The sequence below is a fragment of the Onychostruthus taczanowskii genome, unplaced genomic scaffold (assembly GCF_017590055.1).
Source record: "Onychostruthus taczanowskii isolate IOZ18803 unplaced genomic scaffold, ASM1759005v1 scaffold33, whole genome shotgun sequence".
NCBI lineage: Eukaryota > Metazoa > Chordata > Aves > Passeriformes > Passeridae > Onychostruthus > Onychostruthus taczanowskii.
The window spans coordinates 5,462,768-5,483,497 of NW_024500683.1; the positions used below are offsets into that span (position 1 = coordinate 5,462,768).

At 34.9% G+C, this 20,730-nt stretch overlaps 1 protein-coding gene across 1 annotated transcript in view; it reads left to right on the forward strand.

Moving 5' to 3' along the window:
• The window catches only part of EYS (eyes shut homolog), a 614,241-nt gene that overhangs the window by 155,586 nt on the left and 437,925 nt on the right, over positions 1-20,730 (forward strand). Inside the window, exon 12 of the mRNA XM_041410576.1 lies at positions 12,228-12,349. Coding sequence (XP_041266510.1) covers positions 12,228-12,349 — 122 coding nt within the window. The remainder of the gene's footprint in view (positions 1-12,227; positions 12,350-20,730) is intronic.

Below are 20,730 nucleotides of genomic sequence, written 5' to 3' on the forward strand. Positions count from 1 at the left end.
AGAAGTCCCAGTTGGCTTCTCATCTTCATGTTTTAGATGGACTATTCATTATGAATTAAGGGTTTGTATTCTAAATAAGCACTATCTTGTTTGTCTTAGAAAATTGAAACCTCCTTCTTCATCTATTATTGAGTACAATTGTGGCAGCTAATCCAGAAGAGTGCTTATACTGGCATTTTCCATATATATCAGTAAACAAATATTCTTTATTCCTGTTCAGAATATGGATGCTTAATGAAATACCAAAAGAGCAAGATGTTCTGCTGCACTTCTTATCAATTGCCTCATGATTTCTACATGTACAGAATTTTACAGAGCTCTGCTGTGTTTTCTTCAGGTGTATTATCCTTCCAACATGCACATATTATGTGAGTGCAAAAAGAACAGGAACAATGCTTTAAATAATTTTTATTTTTAAAGTAACTTCTAATGTTCAGTGTTTTAAAAAAATAATATTTTCTACATTTTCATACACTTTTCAGAACCAGCCATTTAATCAGAGATAAATAACTTATTTACATTTGTATTTTAACAATTATACTACTATACACTTTCTTTTTAGATCAACTGGTTCTAAGAAACTGGTTCAATTTTTTCCCACTAAGTTAACCTTGATACTACACTTTTAAAAATTATATACTAAAGTTTTCAGTTAAAGTTAAGAAAAAGAAAAAAAAAACCCCAAAAATTAGAATAGAATTGACTTAAAAAATTAAATTTTTTGCTGTTGCATCAATTTAGAGTTTTGCATTCTTCTGGGAATATGGTCAAAGTAAAATAGTCAAACCTATAATTTAGTGGAATATAGAAAAAGTAGAAAGAATTTAATTTTTTTTTTTTATTTAGAAGACAGGTAGATCTTTGCTTTTTTTGTATCTCAATATCCTTAATAAAATATTTTAAGAAAAGTTATGCTGCACATGCAAAAAGGTCGTCTCTGTCTCATTCTTTCTCTTGTTCTGATGCCTGATGTCCCACCAGAAACTGATGCCTTGTGAATGCTGACCTAGAACCAGGGCTAGATGGTGTTAAATAATAAAGTAGGTATTTATTAAAAGCCCTTGAAGGATACACCTTGGCCAGCACAAGAGCCCAGACAGGGCTGCACCCAAGATGAACCCCAAATGGAGGACTGGTCACGAGGTCTCACTTTTGTAAGTTTTGGTCTATTAGCATATTGGAGTTAATTATCCAATTATAGCTTTAGGTCATGAAGTCCCATCCTTGTTTTTCCTCTCTTCAGTCTACTGTTTTTCTCTTGGGCCTGAAATTTGGATTGGTTGTCTTTGGTCCCCAGCTAGAGAAGGAATTGTTTTGTTTCCCTGCTCTGTGAAGAGACCTTACCATCCCTTAATATGAAGCTCAGAACTACACACTGTAGCAGCACAACATCTGAAAAATATAAAACCTAAAACTTAAGGCATCATTTCAAAGCATTACTTTGAAACCATATAGTTGCAAACAAGTGGAATGAGTTTCAGCAAGAAATTTATACCAAAGTTTTGTAAAAAGAGGACCCTGGCATTGGTTATTATTTTTGCAAATGGTAAAAAATGTTGAGAAATTCTTGAAAAATAAGTAGTTTGTGAGAATAACATTTAATGGCAATGTATTCTTTGGATAACTTTTATTTGAGACTGCACTGAGATAATTAATTTTCTTCTTTATTAAACCACATGGAGTTTTAAATCACAGAATCACAGAGTATGCTGAGTTGAAAGGGATCCACAAGGACCATCCAGTCCAACTCCTGGCATTGCAGAGCACCGTCCCAAAGAGTCACACATTGTGCTCAAGAGCATTGTCCAAATACTTCTTGAACTCTGTCAGACTTAGTGCTGTCTCTGCTTCCCTGGGGAGCCAGTTCCAGCCTCTACGCCATCTGGAAAAATTCTTTTTCTAATATCCAGCCCAAACCTTCCCCAACACAACTTCAGGCCATTCCTTCTGGTCACCACAGAGCAGAGATCAGTGCCTGTCCCTCCTTTTCCCCTCATGAGGAAGCTGTAACTGTGATGAGGTCTCCCTTCAGTCTCCTCTTCTCCAGGCTGAATAGATCAAGTGACCTCAGACACTCCTCATGAGGTTCCCCTCAAGGTCCTTCACCATCTTCCTTGTCCTCCTTTGGATGCTCTCTAATATTTTAATATGTGTATGCATTTTGATTTTCCAGATATCAGCATTTTAATATTATTTCACAGGGAATTGTTGTACCTCAGGACAAAAAAAAAAAAAAAAAAAGAGATGACACTGTAGGTGAAAAAAGAAGAGTAGGTATCTTGTATATAAGTCTTGACAAACCATATCTATCTGCCTGAGATGGCCAGTAGAGAATACACTGTGGTGATCTACATCCATTTCTCAGAGTGCTCTTGCAGTCTTTTTCTTTCAGCGTGCAGGAAACACATTTCTCCACAGCATTCCTCAATTCTTAATTTAACCCATTAACAGAAGATGATAAAAATCAGATTTGATAAAGATTGAAAAATACTAATAAAGATTGTTTAGTCAGAATTTATGTCCCTTCGTCCTCTTGTTGCTCTGAATCTTCAATTTCCTATCTGTCTTGCCTATCCTATTTTTCTGATGCTTTCCCCTATTTAAATCTCTCTGATTCAGTTTATCCCTCCAGGATCCACCACTGTCTCCTCACATTTCTACTAGGTTTGCACATCAAATCTGGGGAATGTTTTTTGGGGTTTTTTTGATTGTTTGTTTTTGTTGTTGCTGTCTTGTTGGGTTTTTTTTTTTTTTTTTTCAGAATCATTCCCTTAGCTGCAATGGCTACACAAATCCTACCTTTCATACAGTTCCTTCCAGGACATGGGTAGGATTCCATGAGTAGAACAACGAGCTACATCTTTAGTGGTGCAGAGAAGGACAGAGAAAGAGAGAAAAGAGAACAGAGAGGGGAGAAGAGACAGAAGAGAGAAAAAGAAAGAGAGGGTCAGTGGTCTAATAATTGACCACTGACACAATTGCAATCACATCAATAGGAAAAGAAAAAAAATATATATCACATTTGTATAAAAATTTCAGTCACAAATTATCTTTTTGCATGGCTTATTGATGAGTTGCTGATCCCATCAATATGCTGCTGAAATGCAAAGCATGAAGAAAAACTCTAACTTTGTGCCAGCATCATAAATTGAAATAGATTTAATAAATAGGGCTAGTGGGTACAGTGTTTGCAATACCATTAAAAAGTGTGAGCCTCCTGAAGTCTTGTAGGCAAGCACCTTCAATATCCAGAAATAGAACTTCATTAAAGTAATAAGAGGGAAACTCCAGGAAGGCCAGAAAAATGCAAATTGCAAAAGATTGTCCTTAATAAGATCAAGCTCTCCCAGGGAGTGGAAATGAGACAGAAAAAGTTATAGCTAAGATTAAATATTTTTATAGCCTTACAAGATTAGAATGAAAGTCTTTAAATTTCCTGCTATCAGAGAGAAAAGCGTTTTTTTCTCCCATGTGAAATATGAGCTAACAGGTAAAGAGTGGTTAACCTCTACCATACCAAATACAGATTGAACCATAAAATCCAAAGTCATAATTTCTTAAAGTATTACTTCCCTAAGCTCACAGTATAGTCAATTTATTGCACAAATGATTGATATTTTATTGCCTCATCCTAAATAATACTAAAATTAATTTTAACTCCGTATTAGGAAAATAGAGAAAGAAGGGAAAACAGCTTTTAACATTTGAATGTGAAGTATTAAGTTAGGATTTTATTGTAAGAATACCATTCCCTTTTCTCTTATCTGTACAAATGTTTCATAATGGAAATCTCTTCTTAACAGTCCTTTAGTATGCTGAAGAATCTATAATTAACCTGTAATTTTCAGGAAAAAGAGAAACCTATTACTAACATCTGGAGCTGTGCTCTTAAAATCATGTTCTGATTTTCAAGACAAAGTATGACAAAGACATTCTAAAGTAGAGAGGGAAAAACTGAGACTGGTATAGTTTTATAAAAATGAGGAGGGCTGGTAATGCTCTTATCCCTCAGTTTATCTAGGTTGTTTCTATTTTTACAGTTCCGTTTTCTCTCTCTCTCTCTTCCTTCTAGGAAACTGCATGTTTAAAATGGTGGTAACCCTTGGCAAAATAAAATGCATCTCTTTTACTTCTTGTCTGACAACCTGTTTCCAAATTTTTTAAGTGAAGTATAGTTTTAATAAAAAAACTCAAAAGTAAAATCTCATTGATTTTTCATTTAAATAATTTGGATTTCAAAAGAGTGCTTGTACTTGACTTTTGGTGGCTTATTTCTAAATTGTGTTATGCAACAACTAAATTAGACTGTTGGATATAATTTGTGCTTTTCACAGAAAGTATTGATTCTTATAACAAGTCATTCTGAGACCATAAGTATTACAGAAATTCCCTGCAATCAGAAGCTGCTATGAATTTTTCATTTGTGGATGCAGCTATCACTAGGTGACCCTGATAAACAGACTGATGCAAGTTTTTAGTGTATGAACCAACTTCAGCTGAGCATTATTAACCAGTTGCATACTCTTAGTTTTGGTAATAGAATGTTGTGAGTGAAGAAAAGGTGAAAAGAGTGCTGAGATTTAGTTTCCAATATAGAGAACATATATCAATGTATGTTATATATCATATCTGATATATGATATATATATCATACATCAGAAACACTATTTTTTCTTTGGTCTTGGAGTAAATTCTGGAAAACTGGGCTGTGTGTAGTGCCTCAGAATCTGGGGACACTGGAATTTCTGTTTTGGGAAACCAAACCTGTCTGGGTCCAGGTACCAAATGTCCTTCCACGAGCTGTGACACTGGGCTCAGAATGACAAATCTTTTGATAGAAAAGATGCTGAACTTTCTCACAAAGACATGCACATTACCTGGGCATTAGCAACTGTCTAGAAGAATGACATAAATACACAGGAAAGTTTTCACTATATTTTAAATTTCTGTGTTTATTGTTCTGATTAAAAATGTAAAGATTGATGGCATATCTCTGAAAACAAGCACAGCCAAGCCACGAGAGTTGCAAATTCAGGTGAGTGGGGATACATGTTCTCGTTCTTCCAAATGATTTTCCTGTAATGTGCTTTATTATAATGAGATGTTTAATAATTTAAAGTAGCAATGAGTGAAAGTTCAAAAGAGGAGACTTGACATCAAATAATATTTTGAATCTCTGTATGCTTCTAAGGATATTTAATTTGAAGTATTTTTGGAGCACCCTGTTTCTTCAACTTTCCCCTACTTTGAGCCAGAAGTTGGCAAAAATGGCACTTTGTCCTGATTGAAGTGTATTGATGTGATAATGGTTGAATGCTTAAGATCTGAATTTGAATGAGCTGTTAAGGGAAGAGATAGCTTTTTTTTATGGAAACCAGTAGTTGATCTTCTGCATTTTCTTACTTTATTTAAAAAGTTACCAGCTACAACACCAGGTTCATAATTCAAAAGTAAGATGTTATGTCTGTTTGGAATATCATGGTTAATTCCCACAGCTCTCCTGTTACCTGAGCTCTAACAGCAAACTGAAAGCTTTGGACAAGCTTTTAGGGGGTCAAGTTGCTGTCAGTACTTTGGTTTAACAGGAATATGTTCATGACCTTTCTCTAGTCATTGAACAATTGAGCTAAATGTCAACTAAGATACACCGACCAAAGGCTGATACTCAAACGTCTGTCACTAGCTGGATTAGTTATTTGGTTTATTTTGCACAAACAACCTAAGGCTGTTGTTTTCCATTAGTTTTCCTGCACTATTCAGCACCTGTCATGTTGAAGATGATTTGATTGGCACATTTCCTAGAAAGTTCTCTAGGAGAGGAACAAAAGAAAGGTATAAACAGAATAAAAGGCAGCAGTCAGGAAGCAGAGACATCAAAAGACTTATCACCTATCATTAATTAGGTCTCCAACTGACTTTGGTCTGTTGTCATAAAATTATTGCTGGATTGAACCAGTACCAAATCTTATTTTTTCCCTAAAATCCTTTACCTCTCCTTAGAAAAATCTTTCATAAATTCATATCAACAACTTTTAAAACACTTTGACTATAACATTTGTTCATATTAATGATTGTTCTTAAATATCTTTTACGAACTTCAAATGTCCATATTTCTTGTAGCATCTCATAAAATAACATTTTGAATTTACTAAAAAGTATAAATTCACAGAGATTTGGATTTGTTATTGAGTATTTTTCCTTTTTTTTTCCTCAAAAAATATTACATACATAATGTTTAACATTGTTCATACTCAGATGGTATATCTGTGTCAATACTAGTAAAAGCCATGTTGCATGTTTGCTTGTCTCATCATGTTATGGGTGAATCTCCACACAGAAAACTAACCCCAACAGGATTTACACTGGACTTTGAGAGTTGTCTGTCATGTCTGAGCAGTGATGGAAATAATTGATTGAATTTTAAAGGCATAGGCCAGAATTTATTTGCATGTTTAATGTAACATGAAATCTAAAATAATTTCAAGAGATGCCTGTTGCTAGCACTAGCTGTGATTAAATTTTGAGAGAGCGAAACTTTCACCAAAATATACATTTACAAAAAATGTCATTTTAAAAATATCAGTATCAAATGCAGCAATAATAATGATTTTTTAACAAAGAATCATTCTATAAAATGGTTGTGTATAGAGACCTGCAGTGAAAATACCAAGTGTTCCCATTTAAGATAATTTTCTTTGTGGCTACAAATTACAGTAGAGTCCATTTAGAGTTATAAATACACAGCATGTCTAGATGCCAGCCATATTTTAAGCCAGAACTTGCACTGAATGAAAATGCAAGCTTCTCTTTACTAAGGGTGTGCTACTCAAATATGATGAAAATCTTACTTTTTTTTGCATATATTGTTTAAATTTTTTAATATAAAAATAATTATTATAATGTAAAGCAAAAACTCATTACAACTTACTTAATTTTACTTGTACCAGCTGTTTTAAATATGCTTTCTTGTTAATTTAATCTTATTCATTATTTAAATTCTCAGAGAGATAAGCAAATTTAAAATGTTCTTTGTTTCTCCTCTAAGCCTTGCTTAAAATTCCAATTAAATAAAACCTGGTTTATCCTTTATATCAGATGATATATAATTTACAATAACTTAGGTTACAAAAGATATATGTAGTTTGGAAGAACAAATAAATATTCTGATCAGCATCTTTAAGATATAAATGTATAGGAAAGGATATATAAATAAAAATAGAGAAGTTGGAAGTCTTTAAAAATACCTAGCATTACCTAATGCTACCTCAACTTCTGTAGATAGCTAGTACTTAGTATAAAGTTATTTACCCTACTATTTCACAATTTTAAGTGCTTAATACAAAACACCACATAGGCTTTGTAACTTACGTAGCTAGAGTAAAATAAAGTCTTCATTTTAATAAAGTAGTAGATAAAAATACATCAGTTAGTAATTCTAATAATAAGATTCAGAAACAAATTTTGGCAATTTTTAAATAATATTCTCATCAGAACCAACCACTTGTATTACTGTTTAAAAATTATATTTTTAATTGTAATTTTTCATCACTTCTAAATCCACGTTTCACACTTTTTTCCACCTTATTCTTTTATGTCACTTACTATAATAATTCTTCCAATTAACATCAGTATTAATAACCATATAGCAAACCTCATGACACTCAGCCCCAGAGGTGTTTCTTTGCTGTGAGTTAAGCAATCTGATTATTACAGAGTTATTAACTAATATTAGAGCAAGCCACATATGTCTTCGAGAGTAGAAACAACAGAGCTAATTGCAGATTTTCTTTGTGTCAGAAGTCAAATTTCCTTAATTTGTTGAGCAACACAGTTAATACATTCACTCTTCCTACAACCTGTGAAGGAAAGGTAAATAATTCATTATCAGAAGACAGAAAAGTAGTGCATTTGCTAGCACTTCACTTGACGTAGGTCTTGTTTTAGCTCAGACTTCTATAATAAAAAAAAAAAAGGTAAGTGGTAAACCAAATGAAGATGAACATATATCCTGGTTTTATTTTGTCCTGTTTTATTTTGGTTTTAAACAAGCTTTCTTATCTAGGATATAAATGCAAACAGACTTGCACAATGAAAACAATGCCATAATGACAAATGGCAATCTAATTTTTTCAGTTAATATGTATGATTATGCAAATGGTTAAATCAATAATAACTTAAAAGTAAAGCCCTAAAGTAGCAACTCAGAAAAGACCCTTAAATTAAAAAAGCCTTCATAAATAATGTTAGGATCTCAATATGGTTTAGAGCAATTGCAAATATGATTTCACAGATGCTTACGTTTTTATGTTCACATTTATTTCACAAGGTTAAATGAACTGCTGTTAGCACTGACAAAATGAAGTTGCATGAAGGTTTTCTGTAGGAAAAAAAGCCCTGTTTCCTACAGGCAAGAGTTTTGTGATGAGTTTTCTATAGAGGCTGGAATGCATCTCTGATTACATGCCAGTGATAAGTAGTTTTACAATATATTCATCTTGTTTGGCCTTAATGGATAAAGGGTTGCACCCCAAGAAACAGTCTGGCAGAAGAACTTGGAACACACAGAATAAAGGGAAGTTTCTATGTTTCCTTTTGTGTGTTTCTGTTTCCAGGTGAGGTATTTTTTGTTCTTTCTGTGAATTAAAAACTTTAAAACCCCCCAAAAAATTCTCCAACTCCATGGGTACCTTTAAAAATTAAATTGATTTAGTTTTTTTCTTTAGACATGGAAAACATATTTGGAGTATATATCTGTATGATAAAAGATCTATCAACCTAGATATACACAGGACAGGTTTGACTTGTTCATAATTTAGATTTTTGTTGTGTGTGATGAACATTTTTCATTGTAGTTTCTGTTTATCAGATGTTCAGCTGCCATTTCCTAGTGAAGTAGCATCGACTAGGGCTTAAGGAAATGATTAATTCTTCATTTACAGTTTTGGAGAAGGGAAATGTGCAATTGCTCTTAAATGATACTTTCTTACAATACACAAAAGTTAATTGCATAATGACATGCTCATGTGCATGTGTGGTTCTGGGTATGTGTGTAAGGGATCAGACACTTTTTACCCTAACTGGTAAAATCCACTCTACTTAAGCACATTTTGCTACATATTGTACAAGGGAGAGCTATGTACAAGGAATACCAGTAGTTATTATAGGGTTACTGATGCATTTATTGTGTTCTTTGGAGGACAAACAAAAGACAATTTGCAGGAACTTAAAGGTACCATTTTTTTAACCTGTCTCCAATGAATAGTAATACATAGTTACAGTAAATAAAGGGAACGACATACAAATAGGTATCAAATTGTAGTCCTTCAGTCTCTTGCTTGATCCACCACATGCTTTCTACTATGCAGCTTCTTGTTATTTTATGTTGTTGGTGTAAGCTATGCCCTGACTGACAATCCCAGCTCTCTCAGCATTTTCTCATCTGAGAGATGTGTCAATCTCTTAGTAATGTTACTGGCTGGACTCTTTTCAATAGCTCCTTATCTCTCTTGAGCTGGGTAGACCACAACTGACATGGCACTTAAGGTGTGGCCTCCCCAGGGCTGAGTAGAGGGGAGGATCACCTCCCTCATCCTGCTGACAGCATTCCTCCTAATGCAGCCCAGGATGCTCTTGTTCTTCTTGGCCACAAGGGCATATTGCTGACTCTTGTCTAACTTGGTGTCCACGAGGCCTCCCAGGTCCTACTCTTGTAAACAAGTAAAGACTTGTATTATAAAAACCCTTTTTATCTGCTTACGTATTGTTTATTACAACACTGCACTTTCAACTACTGTGAAACTACACTGAGATGAAATATTGTGTAAGAATTTTTAGGTTTTTTCTGCACATATGCATGATATACATAAATGTGAGTGAGGTTTTGTGCTTGATGTGACAATCCTCATGTAATGAAAAATCTGCAAAGAACAGAATTTCAGCATTTGATTGACAGATAATTTTAGTGGGACTAGAAAAATGCTGCTGCTTTCTAAACAAAACTGTTGGCAAGTATCCTTTCACTTCTCATTTTGTAATCCATTTCTTGAAGAATTTTTTGGAAACAAGTTGTTATCTCACATTCCTAGTATATATGAAAACCTAACCTGATGATAGAACAGTTTTTAAGAAGTGTCTGATTATTACTCATGGGTATGGATTAGTAGTGCCCATTTTTTAACATTTGACACAGATAAATATGCAAAGAACTGAGATATTTGGGTGTGGCTATTATCACAGATCACAGAATATTCTGAGTTGAAAAGGGCATACAAGGATCATCAAATCCAACTCCAAAGTGAGTAGCCCACATGGGAATAGAACCTTGGTATTATTAGCACCATACTGTAAACAATTGAGCTAATATCAGGGTCAATATGTAATAGGAAATTCCAACATGTGGACAAGTAATGTAATTTGTCTCAAATGTGGTTTTTTTCCTTTCTTCGGCACAATTCACAGCAAATTATTTTCTTTCCAAGTTCATCTCTCTGTATTGCATTTTAAAATAACAAAATCTATCTCCTATCATAAACTTATTAATATTTGAAAAAAAGTCTAAGATTCTCAAGTCCATCTGTCAATGTAGCACCACCATGTTCACCACCAAACCATGTCCCCAAGTGCCACATCCACATGTTTTTTTAATGCTTACAAGATGGTAACTCAACCACTTCCCAAAGCAATCTGTTCCAAAGCTTGATTATTCTTTCAGTGAATAATTTTTTCCTAGTATACAATCTAAACCTCCCCTAGTGCAACTTCAGGCCATTTCTTCTTGTTTTGTCACTTCTTACCTGAGAGAAGAGGCTGATCCCCATCTTGCTACTACCTCCTTTCAGGTAGTGATAGAGATGCATAAGGTCTCCCCTCAGCCTCCTTTCCTGCAGACCAAACAACCCCTGCTCCTTCATCCACACCCTCTAGGACTTGTTTTCCAGACCCTTCTCCAGCTTTTTTGTCCCTCTCTGTATTCAGACTAGCACCTCAATATCTTTCATGTAGTGAGGGGCCCAGAAGTGGATACAGCACTCCAGGTGTGACCTCACCAGTGCCAATCCCTGCCCTGCTCCTGCTGGTCACACCATTGCTGACACAGGCCAGGATGCCACCAGCCTTATTGGACACCGGGACACACTGGTCATGTTCAGCTGCTGTCAACCAACCCCCCAGGTCCTTTTCCATAGGGCAGCTTTCCAGCCAGTCTTACCCCAGTCCGTGGCACTGCCTGGGGATGTTGGGCCCAAGGGCAGGAACCAACATCGGCCTTGTTGAACCTCACACAACTGGTCTTGGCCCATCAATCCAACCTGTCCAGATCCCTCTGAAAAACCTTCCTTATCCTTCAGCAGACCAACATTCCCACAATACTTGGTTTCATCTGCCCATGTTCCATGCCCTATGTTAACTCAGAAAGATACCCTTCAATTTTATTTCCTGACTTTTAAAGTCTGTATCAGTGCATTTAGAACATCCATGTCACAGAAATCATAGGTGTGTCCCAGGCAAGCACAGCAATGATGTTCATCAACATGAGCACAAAACAAGCAGAATGCAGTTGGGAAAATATAAATCACAAATACGCTATGTACAAGTTGGCTGGTGCAAAAGTTGATTTGACCAGATATGAGAAAATATAAGTGTCAATAATTTCATTTGAACTACTGGTATCAGCAGAGCTGTTCCACATTCCCGGACAATCATACTGAGCGTGACTTTAAATTGTTAACTTCCTTTCTTTTTTGTTATCTTTGCTCCAATAAAATATTTCAACCTTTTAATTTGTCAGGAGAGTGTAAGACTATCATTACAGAAAGGTCTGGGTCAATTGCTCATTCTGGACTCCCTTCAGAGTTCTGACTCTTAATTTATTATATTTTTAAAGGGTATTAGAAAACTAAATAATTTCCTTTTGCTTTTTATATGAGGATCATAGCCCATATATCTTTGAAACGTAATTGTCTCTGTCTGTTTCCGAATTTCAATAACAAAAAACCTAAAATACAACAAATTTATTTGCAGTCTCTAAAAACCTATAGATGCCAGAATGCTGGTACACTGCACATTTCACCATCATGCTGTGGCAATTTATTTATGTACTCAGGTTTTAAAACACTCCTAACGTTGTTTTTATGTCTGTTACTGTCTTCCAACAATTAGTAATAATACTTTTGTAATTGCATTAAAATATGAAGAGTAACAGATTGTTTATTTTACTTAATGTATTACAGAGATACCAGTGTGATTGCTTGCCTGGATGGGAAGGAAAATTTTGTGAAAAGGAATCAAATGAATGTAATTCAGAGCCTTGTAGAAACAATGGCACCTGCATGGACCTTTTCAACAGTTATCGGTAAGAATTGCACCTCTTCATTATATTATCATATTCCAGGAAGGCCAGGCTTATGCATCCAGCCATTATTTTGTTTCCCAGCTTGTGAAGGAAATGCATAACACAAATGGGCAAACGACTTGTGCCATGGACACAGTGCTTCACTGTATTTTCATGTGAAGCCAGCAGATATAATAAATGGTATATATAAAATTAAAAATAAAAAAAAAAGGAAAAGAAAAATGTATTACTTAAAAAACATTTAATAAGTAACGAAGTTTGGAACTGTATTTTGTCAAAGAAAATATAGTTTCTCTTTCTTTCTACAAAAGATGATTTGAAGAGTAAAAGTAGAGGTAGTGGGCAGTTGGATGAGGAGCTTATATCATTGCTGCCACCTTGTGGCGTAAAATACCAACAAAAGAGTAATTTTACTAAAATTTATATCCCCTCAGACAAAGCATGAGAGTGTCACACTAACCATACTTTCTTTAACTTAAATCCCAATCTTTATTTCATGCATGCATTTATGGTTTACAAATCATTTTATTTCAGTAGCATGAGGATTAAGATTCCATGAACAATCTGGTAATCAGTTTCTGCTCCATGAAGCCAGGGTTTGTCTATATTATGATGTCAATACTAGAAGAGTTCTGTAAATTCTTAATGGACGCTGATGAGGCTGCATATACAGCTCAGTGTAGTAACTGTATGTGGTACATAGTCTAGCTGTTGTACAGTGATTATATTCCCGGTAATACAGACAATAATCAGAAAGGAAACTAGCTACAGTTGACAATGAAGACATTATTTCCCAAATAGCTAAACATAACTAAGTCAAATCATTTTACGTTCAAAACTTAACCAAAATTATTTGTGATATCCTAGTGTAAAACTTCTTAGTATGGTAAAATATTTTTATTTTAATAAAAAAATGTATAGCAATGTTGAGAAAACCTGTTAAAATATCTTTAATTGCTATTTTTCCACTTTTTAAAGCCTGTTGGAATGTAAAAAAAAAAAAAGTTAAATATTTTAATTTTTGTGGTTCTTATTCTTCTGATGCTTTTACTTCTTTGTAGTCTACCACCCTCAAGACCAATTCTATGTGAACAGATATTGTGCAGCCTTGAATCCCTACATTTTCCCAATTTTCCCAGCCAGAAAGAATTATATGTATTGCAGAAAGTGACAGCGCTTCTTCTGATTTTACTCATAGCTGGGTCAACTACTTATGCACAAATCCAAGGACTTTCTATTTTTAATTGAGAATAAAAATGCTCAAGCAGTATTTTTTTCTGGATTTTGCAAATACAGAACTGTTACAGAAAATATTTACAAGAAAATTGGTTTGAAGTGTAAGCACCAGGCATATTTTTTCTCAGAGCTATTTTTCCTAGTTGACATAACAGAACAGGAAAATTAGATATACCATTGAATCATTGTATGCAAGGGGTAGGTTACACCAAACAAAACAACATCTTCAAAGATACCTAGAGTTGAAAGTGACTCTGAGATTTGGCAATACCAAGGAAAATTAGTATAGGTCAATGTTTTACTTTTATGTTATAAAGAAATTTCATTTCAATCATTAGAGCTGTCCTTGTTTGTACTCAGACATGCTAAAAGACCATAATTACTCTTAATTAAAAGAATTAGTTTTGTTTTTTTTTTTTACCTTTACTAATACTTTCCTCTTAAAAGCTATATCAACAAGACAAAGTGTTTGTGTTATAGTAGATAAGCAGTGGCAGTAACTGGTACCTGAACCTGAGGAAATCCAGCAAATTAGTTTTGTTTTTTTTACCTTTCTAATACTTTCCTCTTAAAAGCTATATCAACAAGACAAAGTGTTTGTGTTATAGTAGATAAGCAGTGGCAGTAACTGGTACCTGAACCTGAGGAAATCCAGCCATCTCTTTAAATGCAAATGTGGTTTTTAAAACTATAATCCAGGATTACTGGATTATAGTTGCCTAACAGAAAAGATCATTGCAGTTCTTGAGCTGTGCCCAGGCATTGTTTTGGACAGGCATTATCCTGGACCAAAGTCAGACCAGCAAGTGATCTGAGAATGCATCAGTGATGGGCAATGAAGTTTTCTTGCCTGTGGCCATGTTTTGGCACTGTTTATTTTCCTGCTGTGAGTTGAGCTGCTGGCAGCAATACTCAGAATATTCTGAATTTCTTTGAAATTTGCCTTACCATGACTGGTACTTGATACCACTTAGAACTTAATTTAATGTAAGGGATAGATAAATTTATCTTTCTTTTATGCTTTGATAATCTTCATTAGTTTACTTTCTTGTAAATATTTGCAAGTCCAGCTGAGAACATCAGTTACTTAAAAAATAAGTAATTTATTGTGCAATAGCTTAAAAATATATTTTTGTATAGAAAGAAAGTGAACATAATGAAAAATGAAATATTTTCCTACCAAATTCAAATGTGTGATAAAACAATAATTATACAAAACATAACTACTAGTTTCAAACTTCACTTTTGAGTTGGTTTTCTTTATCTGGGGCTATTCATTGTTGAATCTTGAAAGGAAAACTATCTGGCAAAACTGAAGTATCACCAAATCTGTCACACTGAGCATCTTTCTTTATGGATTCCATCACAGAAAAATAAATCACATCCCAACAGGAAAAAAAGGAAAATAAAGCCTTCTCAGATGCATATTTTTATTAAAAAAAAAATCAGGTAAGAAAGATTCTGAACCAGTTGTCAGGCTTGAATTGTTGGGTGTGAATAGTTTTTAATATGTCCCCTTTCATTCGACTTAATTTATGTTCAGCTGATAAAATGAGAAATATCTTTTTCTTTCTTCTCAGTTTTCAGTTTGGCTCATGGCACATGGTAAATAAATTAATTTAGAAAAATTTAATGCATATATTTCATGCATTTATTTCCAGCGCTATGTGATTTTAATTCTCATGATAACATGAAATCTCAAACTGTAGCTCTGAATATTTATGGACAGATTCATCTAGTTTCAGCAGAATTCCATATTTCTTCTCTATTGCATTGATAATTCTGAGGTTTAGCCCTAGTAACATCAAACCCTAATTAAAGCTCCTGTGTCTCCTTTGCTGTTACCAACTTTGAGTGAAAATCTATTCAACTTCTTGCCAAATAACAGGCAACATAATTTTATGGAGGAACCGGAGTTTCTAATGATGTAGAATAGTTTAGAACTTGTCTGTAATCTATATAATATTAGAACTTGGAGAATTAATCAAGTGTCTTTCCAATGTATTCAGTTCTTTCTGTATATTCACAAATGCATTTTGTCAATTCTTGTTGTTGAGTTTTTTATTAAGAATAAAAATTGTGCCTTGCTGCTGCTTTTCTGCTTATGATATACAAATAGACTTCTCCCTGCTAAACAGGAAATTAGACCTACCTAAGTATATTTTCTTATGTAATTTATCTATCTTTTATGTTTTATGACAGGTTCAGTGTTTGCTTCAGTTGAACACAGAAATGTTATCATTTGTCAGCACTTAAATCCATCCACTAAGACACCTTTTTATTATTTCAGTGCAAATTGAAGTCCAGTTCTTCATGCTATCTTATCCACTCCTGATATTTTATTTTTGCTAACAAGACTCCTTGCTATTTTGTTTGGGTTTTTTTGTTTGCTTTGATTTGGAGACAGTCATTTTTCCTGCCTGCTCATTGTTATCCTTGATATTTTCCTTACTGTATGTTTTCTTACATCCTGTTTGTGCAACTATATCACAGGCCTCCATTTACCCCTTTACAGTTATGGCTGGCTGTATTATAAAATGCTGAAAGCTCTCCTTCCCACTAAGTTCTGCAAGGACAGAAGTTGGTAACTGCCAATGTCACCTTAAAATTTGAGGCTTAAGTTCCTTAAGCACTTCTGAGAAATTACTGCTAATGTGTGCAAAACAGTTGTCTGTGTTTAAATTCTCTCCATTTAAACTCTTCTGTACTTATCCCGTCCTGTAGGAGGCCACAGTTTTCCCATCATCTCCCTTTAGACTCCAGCTGAAAGAATAATCTGTGCTCATAGAAGAGGGTATTTTGCATGATTTCAGAGCTCATCTCAAACTGCGCTAGTCTTCTTTAGCAATGCTTCTTCAATTAGTGACCATGCCATGATCATCTTTCTTTGTCTTTACTTAGATAATGATTTATGCCAACTGACAATTTGGATAACCATACTGTCAACCAAGGTTAGACTTATCCTGCCTCCTTGCTGTTACTTTCTCAGTACATTTCCAAGTAAAACATCTTGCCCTATTGCTTCCCTCTTTGCTCCTTAACATTTGAAGCCATGTATTTTCAGAATAATAAAATAGTTATTCATTAGTGTAACCTGTGCTAAGCTCTTGAAAAACAAAGATCAGTTTTAAGTCATTAGGATATATTGAGTGTCATGCATACTTAATTTACAGTACTGTTACAGAATATTAGCATACTGTTTTGCTTCTTTTTTCCCCTTCTGGAAAGGATTTATTTAGAAAAACAAAGTCAAAATCAGCCACTGCATTTTCTCAGAAATATGCAAGAATTGCTCTGTGCCGAGTTGTAGAAGCAGGTGATTCCTAAGTTAAATATCTGAAAGATCTGTAAGTAAAAGCATGTATATTTACACAGTGCATTTTAAAGATATTTTCATCTCTAAATGAATGAGTTTTAAACCATCATGGAATTCTAAAGGAAGTCACAATATGATTATAATTATAATGCTGTGTTCAGTGTGCCTTCTGGTTTTAATCACATTCCTTTTAACTACTGCTATACCTTTCCTTAATTTTTTTTCCCTCCAAAAGCAAGAAGTAGCTTTTCCCATAGAAGGGTATCACCTTGGTATTCAATGATCCCAGATGACAAATGCTTAAGTATTTTACTGCAAGCCGCAACTCTTTTGCATCATTTCTTCAGGGTTCTTTGGCCAACTCTTCCTCTCTTGCTATAGAGACACTTCCCAAAACATTTGTCTGTTGCTCTTCTAACTTATCTTTTATTCAGAGTTGTAGGGTTTTTTGCTGCATCCTCGTACCAAGTCATGTACGTATTTCTTACTCAAAACCAACTTTAAAAGATTTATATGGAGGATCAGGACATTTACTAATAAATTAGCTAAAGAAACACAAACAAGTTTTTCCTCCACAGATAGCAAGTGTTTTATAGTTCTTCTCTGGTAATACTGCTAGCTACTCCAAATATGTAGTGTGCTTCTTGCTATACTTCTGTGAAATGAGCCTTAGGGTTTCTATTGCCTTTAGCAAAATAAGAAAATATTGCTGTGCCACCTCAGCATCATCTAACAGTCATTGACATTCTGCACTCCTTAGGGCATATTTTAGCCATAATTCAACAATCTTCTCAAAGAAGAAGATTATTTTTTTCCAAAATCCCAATAAATATTAAAATTTGAAACAAAACACAGTAAGTACCTGGGAAATACCTCCCTCCCTCCAAAATTAGCTTATCAAGTTTTTCTTCCTGAACAATAGCATTGTTCCACCTGGTATATTTAATCATTAGGTGATATATTTTGAATAAATTTTTATAATTTATTTTGTTTACAGACACCCAAAGAGACACAAATGATCATTCGATGAACTCACGGGTTAAATGGAGGGAGTTTAAGCCAGTTTCTAAAATAAGGTACCTCAAGCATAGCTTTGAGAGTGTATGAAATGTAATATAAGTTACCCAAATTTATCATTGCTGTAGGGCAGTAAAACACTTTCATTGCAAATAATGTACTAATAATACATGAGCAGAGCTAACAAACAAAGCAGTTTGCACAGCAGTTTATGGGCTCTAGCTTATGATTTGCTAAGCTTCCTGGGAACTCCTGGGGTCATCAGAGGACTACTGTGAAACTTTGAAGAGCTTCAGGGTGCCTGGTACTCCCCAGAAGGGATAGCTACAGAAGGCTGTGACTGCTGACAAGCTGCAGCAGTGTCCCACAAGCTTTGTTGCCAACTTTCCTTGATTTAAGGGGACTTGAAGCTTTTTGTTTCCAGTTGACTCCACATTAAGGACAGCCAAGCATGCTTTCAGCAAATGCTAGAAAGAGTGTATGTGACTGCCAAGCCCAGAGCACAGCCAACAGAGTAGAAGGGGCCAGAAATTCCACTGAGGACACTGTGTACTTAGGTAGTGAGGTGCTGCAGGGCACTGTCACTGACCATCCGCAGGAGTAACTAGATCAGCCCAATGGAGACCTCAAACCAGAGTGAGCTCCTCAGGGAGAATGCAGTTCTGTAGGCCTGGAGCTGCAGAAATGTCTGGAACCTCTTGTTGAGGCTGGGATCTGTTGACAGTGTCCCTGCCTGGAGGAAGCACTTGTATGCTGGAGGAGGATCTGTGTTGCCAAGTAAAGGAGCTTCAAGAGGCAGTCAGCACTCTGTGAAGCTGAGATGGGGAAAATATCATTCTCTCCAAGACCCTACAATTACTAGAACCTGAGACATAGTGAAGGAGAACCAGAAAGAACCTTTGCATAAGATTTTGGAAATGGAGTTGCAATGAAGGCTAGAAGCTTGTAACCTTGACAACAGGATGAGGGATCCTGTGCTATCTGAGCTCTGCCACTACAGAGTAGGCTCAGTGACCCGGTACCAGAGGATGAACTAGAAGTTCTGTCCAGTGAAGCATCTAAATCAGCTTAACCTGAGTCATGAGGCAGCACCAGAAGGAGGGATGAGTGATGGCAAACTGGGAGACTCTCAGCTGCAGGCTCCTGATAGGAGATATTCTGAGTCCGGAGGGTAATATCTCAAGTCCTTGTAAGGCCACTCTTGATTATCTCTAAAAAATCTTGGTGACAAGGAGAGGTTTTTAAGGATCAGAAGAAGGGTTATGGAAATATGTCAGAGAATGGAATGGATAAAGGAAGAAAATAAGAAGGCTAGGAATGGAGAAAATGACTGCTACTTTCAAGAAAGGCAAGAAGAATCTGGGCAACTGTGGACAAGTTAGCCTCACCCTGGTCCCTGGAAAGATGATGGAGAAAATAACCCTTGAAACTATTTCCACACACATGATGGAAGAGAAGGCTCTCAGGAGAACGTTTTCATGAAGGGGAAAGCCATCCTGATGATAGCATTCAATGAAATTACTGGCTTGACAGATAATGAGAGGACGGTTTATTCTGTTTCTTTTTACCTTAGCAAGACTTCACACACTACCATAAGAGCCTCATAGAAAAAACATGCTGAATTGCTGGACACAAAGACCATATTCAACATAATTCATGCTTTCATCACATTATATAGCAGTGACACTAAAACTGAAATTCAAAGGCTTGTCTTTTGTAGCTGCAGTTCTGGTCAATAACAAAAATGCTGCCACCACATAGCAATCTTGGGTGAGATGTCATGGGATGTGATGATGTGTGGGATGGTGAGAATTAAAAATAGGATAGATAGAAATAAGATAGGCAATGCACAAAAAGAATGTCTGAAAAAAGTTTTCAAAACAGATTTCACTACCTCATTATTTTTAATCCTAATATTATAATGTTTCTGTTGCACATGATTCATAATAGACTCATTCCTGCTTGTTCTTTTGCCCTTCATTTAACTGCTCCCTTAAAGAACATGCACATTTTTAATTTGGAAAACCTTGATAAAATAGGAAGTTTAAACAAGCAAATAAACAAAAAATGCTGCTGACACTTTAAAAATGGCTCATTAGAAATGAATGGGAAAACCATCTGTCTTTGTTAGCGACAGATTAGATATTTCATGCATCAGCAATATCTAATGCATGTACAAAGGAACAAAATTTTTCAAGGATTATGGGCATTGCTGCTGACATTATATCCTTTTGAATAATGAAGAATCAGTAATAAAGAGTTCCACATAAAAGAACAGGGTGTAAATCCCATTCTTATTACTATAAAAACTGTACTTTTTCCTTTGACTTGAGAGGTCATTAGTGAAATCTATGCTTCCCTTCTTGGAAGAGATTTCATTGGTTTCAAGGGCATAGTTCCTTTTTCCTATGTTCTTACAGCAATTCTAAAGTGGTCAAGGGTCAAAATTTTTGTAAATTAATTATGTCAGTTTTAATGTCAAGATATTACACATGTTTATTTTGTCTTGAAATGACTTCACAGCCAAAAGAATACCAAGGTTTCATCTTCAATTATGAGGTATTTTCTTTTGAAGTAGAGAATTATTTTCAGAGCATAACAGTCACAATATCTTAAAAAAAATTAGAATGGGATGAAAACTACAAAATTGGTTTTGGAGAAGAGCATTATTGTATATTTAGAAAACCACTTTTGAAAAAGTAAGAGTTACTCAGATAAAACAGTTGCATCTTAGAAATAATTGCTTATATATGACAGCATAATATGAAACATACATACACATGTAAAAATTATACATTAAATGGTTCTAGTA